Source organism: Paralichthys olivaceus, chromosome 15 (assembly GCF_024713975.1).
Source record: "Paralichthys olivaceus isolate ysfri-2021 chromosome 15, ASM2471397v2, whole genome shotgun sequence".
Classification (NCBI taxonomy): domain Eukaryota; kingdom Metazoa; phylum Chordata; class Actinopteri; order Pleuronectiformes; family Paralichthyidae; genus Paralichthys; species Paralichthys olivaceus.
In genome coordinates this window covers 13805194-13816619 of record NC_091107.1, presented here as the reverse complement: position 1 = coordinate 13816619, position 11426 = coordinate 13805194, and the positions used below count along the sequence as shown (strand labels likewise).

Below are 11426 nucleotides of genomic sequence, written 5' to 3'. Positions count from 1 at the left end.
TAAGGGGTTGTGAGATGACTGACAACTGACGAGAAAACAACAAAAGACTGTGCATCAATTCTTTGAACTCGGGCACAAGTTCCTTCAGAGCTTCATCAAGAAGTAGATCTGCTGTCTGTTGTAAACCATGCAGTAACAAGACATGTGACCACTCTCAGAGCCAAACTCCAGGTGGAGCAGCTCACTGAGTGTCAGGCCAAGTGTAAGAGTCTGGAAGTAAGTCAGCCCGAGACGAGCTGGAGCAGAGAGATGGAAGTCGACAAAGGAAAACCAGGCTCTGAAGGAGCAGGTCAACCTGCTGAAGATTGGACAGAGAAGCCTGGAGGATGAGCTCATTAAACAAGAACCAACTCATGATGAGTGAAACCAAGAAAAGGAGAACTTGTACCAACACCTACATGGACTGCCCGGCCATGCTCACTGTCAAAGAAAAGGAGGTGAAGAAGAGTTGGGTAGAGACAGTGGAGGTGAAGCTGCAGCAGGAGACGACTGCAACTGAGGGACTGAGCTGCAGAAAAGTGGAGGCCATCAACAAAGAAGAGGGGAAGAGGAGGAGAAAGGTGGAGCAGCCGGAAACAGCAGACAAAATGTTACACGAAAAAGAGAGGGATGAGCGGACGTTTGTCCTGAAAACACTCACCCTTTCCCCCTCACCCCTTCTTACCTCGGCCTCCAAAGCCTGTTCCCCCTTTAGGACAAATCAGTTTGTAGACAACATTGACCCCTGGTGGTAAGAAATGTATAGCACCGGTTCCCTAAAAGTCAAAAGACATGGCTTCTTAACCCATTCAGATGCCCTGGTTATAATAATAGAAAATATCAGGTTCCAACCAAATTGTGCATGAGGAACAACAATGTCTTTATCAAGCCATTTGCAAGAATAATTGATGTTTTTAGGTGTTTTGTACAAAAAGAGTACTTTAAGTTACACACTTGTACAAAAAGAGTACTTTAAGTTACACACACAGTTACCAAGTTGGAACATAGACTGGTTAAAATGATTAACATAAATTCAGATAACTAATACATAAAGTAAAAAAACACACAAGTAGCTAAATATACACGTACGTTCAGATAGTGCAGCTACTAATGACTTGTGTTTCCGGGTTGGTTTCCGATTTCCGCTGACCGTACTGGCTCTCGGATGTTAATCTTGCTTTTTGTTTCATCTCTGACGTGGACCGGCATTTTCCCACAACACCCCGCTGCTGCTGCTGCTGCTCTCACTGATGACGAAAATGGCGGACGGCGGATCGTCGGTAGGTTTCCTAAAGATGCTAATTTATTTTAGACGTTTCTACCGCGTTTCGGCTGGAGTTTAACGTGCTATCTTTCCACAGGTGGAGATTGTGGAGGGCTGTCGCCTGCCCGTTCTTCGTAAAAACCAAGAACACGAGGACGAGTGGCGTAAGTATTGTCCGCTTGTCTTCCCAGTGCTAAGCTAATGCTAAGTGGCTAACCTTAGCTGTTGTTAACGGGCTCCGCCGCTGAGAGCGACGTAAACACTCACAGGGACCCATGCAAGTGTAATGACTTTAATTTGAATGCTTACCAAGACTCTGCTACGTCCAATAAGTCCTTACCGAGCTATGTCTTGTGCGTGTTTTCATAAATAATACATATTATTCCAAAAGATGAAGTGAAATCTGTGTGACAACTGGCTTTTGTTTACAAACGTGAAATTCACCTGTTCAGGTGAAACAACAGTTTATTTGAATTCTGTCTGGCTCAGTTATAAATGTCAAGTTCAGGCCAAAGTGGTTGTGGTTGACTCTTCTTGTTTTAGGCAAGAAGAGAAAAGTAAGAGCCACTTTAAAATCTGTCAAAACGAGTCGACATCTCAGTGACTCTGACTTGTACTTTATTGATAAGCTTCAACAAACTTATGAAAATGATGTGGCAGCTTTCTCATTCTTACATTTTGATACATACACACAGACTGACAGTTTGTAATCTCACATCATTGTGGGGTTTGCACAGTGTTTCCCTAAAATTGTGACCCTTGTAATTTAAGCATGAACTCCTCACCTTCCCTAACGATTAATGTAAAAAGACAGTCCTTTTTTTTTTAGAGCTTAATTAAAATAAACGATACACTAGTTTTGAAAATGTGCAATTAGAGAAGAGGCAAAAATTAATTTCAATTCTTCTTTATCCCGGAATCATCTTATAGAGCTGATGCTTCTCATAACTCTTTACTTCATCAAATTTAATTAAACTGAAAAATGGCAAAACCATCAAATTGCTTAATATTAGTCTTTAATTAAATTTTACTAAATTTGCTATTATTTAAACAAACCAAAACAGTTTGGCATTAAGCTTTTTCTTTATTTTCTGTCTGTCCACCATTTACTTGTGAAGCATACATGGTGTTTTTCACCCATATTATTGGTTGTATGATATTAAATCTAAAATGTTCTAAACTTCTCTTCATACAGCATTGGCTGAAATTCTAAGTGTAAAAGAAGTCTCTTCAAGGAAGCTCTTCTATGTTCACTACATCGACTGTGAGTATTTGTGCATTTGTGACGCTCCTTGGTTTATACTTGACTGTATAATTGATATAATCACTGTGTAGGCTAAATTACATATCACAAAAACATCACAGCAAATGTGTTCTTGTCTGTGTAAAATGACTTGTGTGAAAAGTCAACAAGCGTCTGGATGAGTGGGTCACAGCAGACAGGCTGGACATGAAGAAGCTTCAGTTCCCTAAGAAAGAAGCTAAAACTCCAACTAAGAATGGTCTTCCAGGCTCCCGCCCCAGTTCTCCAGAAAGAGAAGTGGTAAGTGTGTATAAGTACAACACCCCAAAACATTTATCTCAGATTCTCAAACACTGCAGCAATATGCTCAGGTTTGTCAGCATGATTTTACCTTTGTAAAAGCGCCAGTGTATATAATAAGAGAAAACATTTTAAACTGCAAAATGTTGGCAGTAAATCAGTCATTTTAAATAATGAGGTGAGATAAGTCTTGTGCCAACTTAGGAATCGTTTTATATTATACTGGATATATTAACCTGTATTGCTCTAGATTAATTTTTGTAAGCAGTAGTATTTACTACAAGCATCTTAACACTAGTTAATGAGGATAATTTTTATCTGAATTTTTATAACAACACAATTTCCACAAGTGTTTTATTTGTTTGGTAGAAAAACAAACTATAAGACATCAGACACCAATCATGTGGTCACTTTACTAATGCCTTACACGCAAATCTACCCACAAAATATATGATTTGTTTCCAAGCCTTTATATGGTCAAAGCTTTTTGCCAATAACTATTTATGTAGAATTTATGTATGGTATTGCAGGCTATAGAGAAGTCTTCATTCTTTAGTAACAATGGTCAATTTTTATTCCTATTTCTGTTTTACTGTTTCTTCAGATCTAATTGTGAATCCAATAACTGCCACTGAAACTGTTAAATTATCTGTCTATGTGTGTACAGTGACTAATTTGACTAATTATTTATACAGTATTAACCCTCTGGTTAACATGACTGTGAGTTAACCCCCGTCCTTCTCTTCCTTTCTGTTCAATTCAGAGGAAAAGTCTAGATCTCAACCCTCAATCTGCCACAGCTCCTTCCAGAGGCAAAACCCTTCCCACACCGGTAGAACTTGAATTTGAATTTACCCATTCCAGAAATTACTGAGACATTGTTTAAACTTGGCGTTTAACATGCATCTTGTATGATCATACAGCTGTCGGGTCATGCGGAACTGCATGGAAATCCAGATACAAACAACCATGACTCAATAAAGGAAGAGGATGATCCACTCGTGCCGATCAAATCCGGAAGTGATTTAAAACACAGTGTATCCAAATGTCTGTCTAGTGTACGCCCTGGACTTGTCAAGCCAAATGTCAGCTTCAGAACTTTCAAGGTAGCTGGCATGTTCTTTTTATGTTATAATCTTTTGCGTAATCATCCTGAAAATGTTTGGGTTTATGAGCTTTAATTGTCTGAAGACATAAAAGAAACAATATAAAACCACATTCACAGAATTAATTAAATAGCACAACAGCAAAAAAGTGAAAAGTTGTTGATGCAGTTGATATTTTATGAGGGGGAATAGAAAATTGATTGATAACTTCTTTGTGAAGACATATTTTTAGTTACATGCAACCCAATGCAGTTGTACCTGATCTGTGTCTGTTGCATCTTAATGCCAGGATTACACGCAGACATTGTACTTGTTTAATCTGGCTTTATCAATGAACACCTTGTAAGTGGTATTTAGATGACACCCTTCTATGAACTAGAATTGGAACCCCTAAATTATAATTATTACACAATTTCTGATTCAGTAATGTTCTTGTTCTGTCTGAATTTCGAGTAAAGTGTCTTCACAACATTTGTCTGCTGCAGAAAAGGAAAGTCGAGCCTGTCCCCATGGTGACTCAGGTACCCCCTGCCCCCCCTGTCCCCTCCCTGCCAAGTTCAGCTGAAGCCACTCAGGCATCTGTTTTTCCTGCTGTGCGGGAGACCAACACCTTCAAGTCCCGCGAAGACCATGACCAGCTCGCCTCGCTCACGACGGTACACATATTAGTATTACATCCTCTTGGGCTCTTAAATGTTCGAGCTGAAGTGTTTTATCACAGGCTCATGTGTAATTTTTCATTTCTATGCAACGACAGAACGGCAATGCCCGACGGCTCATCCCCACTCAGCCTGGAAGGAAAAGGAAAGCTAATTGTGGGGGAACTGATGAGGTATGAGTTTTATTATTTTCTCATTTCTGCATCTTTTTAGTTTTGAAGATGCATCATTTTGTTCAGTTTGAAATGTGCCAACTAAAATACATACACGTCTTATGTTCACCTCTGGTAGCATTCTCCATGTTAAAAGGTGAAAAATCTATTTAATTGGTGCACAGTATTCAGTCATACACCATAGTCAAGTAACACATTTTATACATCTTTTTGTTTTAATAAATATTAATAGCTTAAATTAAATACATATACTCTTTGTAGTTTCATAATACTCTTACAAAACGTAAGTAATAAAACAAAGAAATGTTTTGTTTTGTTAATGATTTGTCTCTTTTACTCTTTACTCAAAATTTTCACCATTCTCATTTCTATATAACCATTAGTAACCACAAATATACAAGTGCATTGAAAACACATTTGCTAGTTACTGTTTTAAAAGTTATTTTTGTTATTGTTTTTAAATCAGGACATAACACATCACATCATTCTGTTTTCAGAGCCTAAAATCTATTTGTATTGATAGGACTTATTTTAGTGTTAATGTTAGAATATTGAATCAGTAACCTAATGTTTCATAATTTATTTTGTTCATTTTCAACATCCACTCTTTGAATAGTAATTCTTTACATTTTTCACTTTTGTGTTATATATATATATGCATATATTTAATTGGTGTTATATTGGCCTTGTAATTTTTGCAGCTGTACTGTGAAGAATTAAAAAAATAAAACTAGTCATTTTCAACATTTTTACACAGAAAATACCTCCCCCAAATACATCTTATTATTCATATTCAATTTTTGTTTTATACATTTGTAATTAGTATTTCAGAATGTTTGTGTTCTTTTTTTAATAAAATGTATATTGTTGTGACTTGCACTGAGAAAAACCTAGCAGGTCAGAGGTTCTATCATTCCATCAAGCTTCTCTCACATGAGCAGCTCACTTGTTGTATTCAATGAGAAAATAGCTGCAGCTGATGTTTCTGCTCACATCTCTGATGACTGTTCCTAGTGGCTTTGTCATATAAGTGAACTTTACAGTCTGTTAAACCCACTTGAAATAATTGGTTGGTTTGCTCTTCTTCCTCTCTCTTCATTCACTGTCAGACATTTCTATCATTGCCTGTGGCTGTCAGAATTGCTGGTCAGCTACTGATGAACCCACCCTGGAATGTACTAAAACTACAATGTTACACTGAAGTTAATTATTGTTTTCAATCTGCCCCCTTAACCCAACTGTAGCAGTGTAAATAAGAATTTTTTATTCCCCTCTTTAGTTTCCAAAAGCCTGTGTTTTTTCTTGCTAGATGATAAAGGTTTTGCAGTATAACAACCCTCAAAGTGCCAGTGTCTTTCTACCACCACCAGAGGTCTGTTTAATTTCCTATTATTGCCCATTGATTGTGTGTTGTTGTCCAAATTCAGCTGTGCTTTAGTGGGTCCAATAAACCTGAGGAGATACTTGCCTCCGACCCAAGTTTAGTCTTTGCAGTAAGATGTTCAACCACCGTGATTATACATGTTATTACAATAACTCTAATTTTGTAAAAATACATACAATAAAAATATATCTGCTCATTTCATCACGCAGCTTTTTGTTTTAACAGTATTTTGCTATAAAAGAAAAATCTGCAACAGGAGGGTCTAATGTTTATAATGTCCACATTGTTTACTGCCAGGATTCCCAGGACAGTTCGGATGGCATCCCATCTGCACCCCGCATGACAGGCAGTTTAGTGTCTGACCGCAGCCACGATGACATCGTGACCCGGATGAAAAACATCGAGTGTATAGAGCTAGGACGTCACAGACTGAAACCCTGGTACTTCTCGCCATACCCGCAGGAACTCACCGCATTGCCCATCCTCTACCTCTGTGAATTCTGCCTCAAGTATCTCAAAAGCCTCAAGTGTCTACAGAGACATTTGGTAAGAATCATCAGTTTGTTTTTTTGCCTCTACACACTACACGACAGGGGAAAGGGTGTCACACACTACACAGCTTTCACCAGGAGAAACACCCAACTGGTCTCCAGGCTACGTTTAATTATGAGAGAACGTGTGTTCACACATAGCAATTGGCGACTGCCAATCAAGCACAAATCAGGGGCTTTTGTCTGTGCCTTGCAAAACACATTGGAGACTGGCAAATTGGGCTGTAAATCATGAAGTGCAAACAGGACTGTTTACACTTTTGTTGGATTGTTGGACATCACTCTCATCCTCTCATCTTTAACAGACAAAATGTAACCTGAGACATCCCCCAGGCAACGAGATCTACCGCAAAGGCACCATCTCATTCTTTGAGATTGATGGCAGGAAAAACAAAGTTAGTGATTGATATCTTTGTCTCGCCTCAATATTTGTACTTTGTATATTGTACAGCATTTATTATTGTTATTATGTTTATCTTTAATGTGTGCATTTTGTTTTTCAGACATATTCCCAGAACCTGTGTTTACTGGCTAAATGTTTCCTGGATCACAAAACCTTGTATTATGACACAGATCCTTTCCTCTTCTATGTAATGACGGAGTATGACTCCAAAGGCTTCCACATAGTGGGTTACTTCTCTAAGGTACATAAATCATGCATACTGCTGGTACAGAGTGTTTGTACAGTCCACTCAGAACTGTTTGGAAACTGACCTCTTTTTTTCAGGGGTTTCCAAATCTAAACATAATTTGTATTTATTGTGTGCAGGAAAAAGAGTCAACTGAAGATTATAACGTCGCCTGCATCCTGACCTTGCCTCCCTACCAGCGGAGGGGCTATGGCAAACTGCTTATTGAATTCAGTAAGTGTAGTATCAGAAACAGTGGCTCAGTAAATACTGTATTAGTAGTATTTTGTTTTGGGCATATATCTGTGTTTGCCTCAACTGTGCTGATTATCTGCTCGCTGTGTTTGTCAGGTTATGAGCTGTCCAAGGTCGAAGGGAAGACGGGCACTCCAGAGAAGCCACTTTCTGACCTTGGTCTTTTGTCCTATCGTTCCTACTGGTCACAGACCATCTTGGAAATTCTCATGGACCTTAAACCCGATAATGGTGAAAGGCCGCAGATTACCATCAAGTATGTGACTGCTGGCATTTTATCTCTTATCTTAAATTCACCTTGTAAAAAACTTTCACAAAAAAGGAAATTTGATAGTTTCCTGTCATTTAACCCTTTCTTGTTGTTCTCTCAGTGAGATCAGTGAGATCACGAGTGTAAAGAAAGAAGACGTCATTTCAACACTTCAGTACCTCAACCTAATCAACTACTACAAGGTGAGAGACCAATGCTGCGTGTTAAGAATTTGATGTTCTGATCTAAAATGCCTCAATCAGCAGAAGTTAGTAACTGGCATTTTCCAGAAAAAGTTTTTCATAAATTCTAAACCATGGATTTCCTGACATCATGATGGGAAGCACCGATTTTTTGTTCACAAGATCACACTCACTTATTTAACCAGGCTTGTGTTTCCATAATGGATGATGAAGTGGTGAAGTCTCTCAATTTATTAATTCAGTATTTTTTATAAATGTACTTCATCTTGATCGTATTGATCTGTCAAAGACTAAACACACTTGTGAACTTATATTCTGCAATTTTTTAGAATAATTTCAGTTTGAAAAAAAATGGGGCAAATAAATCACTAGATGGGTCAAGAATGTTTTCAAAGTAATTGTAGTGAAGAAAATATTTCTGTCAAATTAAAGTGAAGATGTTTACAAAATCCAGTGAAAAGGAACATTTGACTCTCTGAGTGATTGTAGTGTGATTTAGTGCATGACTTAAATTATTTAAAAAGATATTTTCGATATGCTGTGGAGAGTTTGAACTGACTTTGTCTTGTCTTCTGAATCCAGGGACAGTACATCCTGACTCTCTCAGAGGACATAGTGGAGGGGCATGAGAGAGCAATGCAGAAGAGACACTTACGCATTGATCCAAAATGTCTTCACTTCACACCTAAGGACTGGAGCAAGAGGGGCAAGTGGTAGAGCCCAATCCTGGTTCACAGAAAACCATCCCAGACTGTCAGATTACAGACTTGAAGCAAATGATGGATCAGATCAAGTTTCTTTTGTTTGTCAAGATGACTCATCGAGAATCTCAATCAGACCCAGACAATGAACATAAACTGTGACTTGAGAAGCAGAAGCTTTTATTGTGAATATTCCTTGTATTTTGTGAGGATAAAATAAACTGTCAAACCTGCGGACAGAAGAGAGACGGTGACTGCACCAAAAACTTTTGGAAGTAGAAGTCATCAGAAATATTTATAAAATCCCAGAAAGTTTTCAGAATTCCCCTTTTGACTTAAACCAGAAAAAAAGTTTTCAGGATTTCCTGTTTGACTTAAATTAGAAAAATCCCTTTTTTTTATTCGTACAAGTCATACTCAGACAACTTAGTTGATGAAATGTACACTCATTAAACGTTGACCTAACTAACACTCCAAACCTTAGTCATCACTTGCTACATTGGTATTTTTATGGTGTGCAGACGTCAGAACCTCTTCCTGTTTACAAAGGTTTGAATAGTAACAAAAATAGTGATTGAAAACAATACCCACTGATGATCAGACTGTGGTTCTATTTATATATTTATATCAATGACTCAGTGTTATCAGTATTGTGAGTGCGTAAACAGGAAAAAAAGTACAATGAATCACACCCCAGTTCTGTTTTTGGAGTAAAGTTCTGCCCATTCAGACTCATGGCACACAGTACTCATCCGTTTATTGTGATTCCTCTGGCAGCGGTGCCTGAAGGGGAATAGAAATATGCTGCTGAAAGCTTCTGGATCTTTTTCCCTATACGTATCTATATATTCAAATAAATAATCTGAACTATTAGGATACAGACAAATATTTAAAACTAGACAAAAGATCCAAAGTTTTAATGTTGCTAAAGCTCAGCTCATGTTTATCTTTTACAATAGAAGCTCTGCTTTTCATTTCCATGTATTTTAAATAGTTGGAAGCGTTTATGATTTTTGTTCGTAACCATTCAGGGGAATTAATTTTTTCCCGATCCTCCCCTGTTGCGATCATCTGTACACAGTGTGCAATGAGACAAATCCACAAGTTAAACATGTTGCTTGTACATGTACATACTGAACCTGATTATTAAGAAACCTTTAGAAGACAGAAGCCATGTTGAACTGTTAAAGGAATGTAAATTTTGTGTACAGCTGTCTTTCTTTTTTACTTGATGTAAACTAACAGGCCTCACAATATTAACAGGACAAGACCTTAAAGTGATATCTTACTTTCAAGTTTGTGTTTTTATGTTTACATGTGAAATAATTTAGCATATCTTTATGTGAAACACAGTTGGGAGTATGATTTGAAGGTTTGATTTAAAAAGCTTGTTGAATTGATAAAAAAAACATTGTAAAAACCCCTGTAAAGTGTCTTTAATGTTCGATTTTAAAAGTGTACATTTCCCACCAGAGTATACTGTATTTCTTTTACCGGCACAGAGTTCTGAGAACCACATTCAATCGCCAGCAAAGTTTGATGAATGTCACTAACATTAGTGTGGTGAAGTTAATACTCCGGTAAGTGTTGATACCTCCAGATTTCTGTAGCATTGCATGATTGCGAATTTCAAATATGTAGAGATCAGAGAGATAGAGTTAAAGAAGACCACAGTCACAGAAGAATAGAAAACCGTTGTTCTCATTGTATTGTACCAAATACAGTGAAATTACAAGTGCTACTTCTGTTTTATTACATAAAATGTAAAAGTAAAAAATAAGATGAATGCCATAACCAGCATATTGCACCGTCTACATTAGCTTTAGCTCTGTAGCTTCAGATGTGGTTTTGTGTATTTATTCAATTGTTGGCAGCCTTTTGGAAAAGTTAAGCAGGATACATAATTTGGCAAATAAGCTTGTTGGTATTGAACATTGAATTAGAACACTTGGACTCATCAAAGTCAACTTTTACAACATGCATTTTTATGTTTTTTTATATCATAACGCCTCTAATTTTACTCTGTCTATATACAGTTTGTCCACCAGGCGGCAGCAGTGTAAATTTTCTCTCTATTTGTGAAGTTGCATTAGCCGAGTTCAGACCACTAGCTGAAAGCAGGAATGGGTTTGTTAGAAGCTAAATGTAAAAGTGCAACCTGACCATTGTGACTCTGTTCCAGGACTGACACTCTGCTTTAGATCAAATGGGGAAACTGAGGCTACGAGGTGAGATGACTTGGTGCTGGACTGTGCAGGTGACCAGAGGCTGCAGGACAGAGCCAGGTAGGCAGAGACTCAGATAAAGATTCTGTTGCATCTGATCCTGTTTGGGTTGATGCTGTTAAATGTGTGTGAATCAGGTTTAAGTCCTCAGCCTCCCTGCTCAACATCTCATCACACACATGTTCCCACTGCACCTGGCAGAGCTACGCCAGTCCCCATGAGGAGAGAGAGAGGAATTTCACACTCATCTAACGTCCTCCTCCTCCTCCTCCTGTTGACTGTTTCTGCATCATCTGGTCCTCTGAGAAAAAATATTGTTTAATTCTGGCTCCATGTGCTGTGATGAAGAAAAAAGAAACAGATTAAACAAGATAACCAGAGTTAATAGTCAGATAATATAAAAAACAATTGTTGGTTTTAACCACATATTTAGAAATGATGATTTAAATGCACTCTAACGTTTTTGCTTATATACATTGTTTTAGGGATAAACATGATGTTGGA

General features: G+C 37.8%; 1 protein-coding gene across 1 annotated transcript; it reads left to right on the top strand.

Moving 5' to 3' along the window:
- The first annotated feature begins 1166 nt into the window (after positions 1 to 1166).
- Positions 1167 to 10166, top strand: LOC109628391 (histone acetyltransferase KAT5). The gene is made up of 16 exons (XM_069510229.1): positions 1167 to 1259; positions 1341 to 1407; positions 2439 to 2507; positions 2650 to 2786; positions 3550 to 3618; positions 3710 to 3892; positions 4378 to 4548; positions 4650 to 4724; positions 6034 to 6096; positions 6406 to 6654; positions 6965 to 7054; positions 7163 to 7303; positions 7429 to 7522; positions 7640 to 7799; positions 7915 to 7996; positions 8579 to 10166. The coding sequence occupies exons 1-16, from the start codon at positions 1230 to 1232 to the stop codon at positions 8711 to 8713; spliced, it is 1815 nt and encodes a 604-aa protein (XP_069366330.1). The 5' UTR covers positions 1167 to 1229; the 3' UTR covers positions 8714 to 10166.
- Positions 10167 to 11426: the final 1260 nt, after the last annotated feature.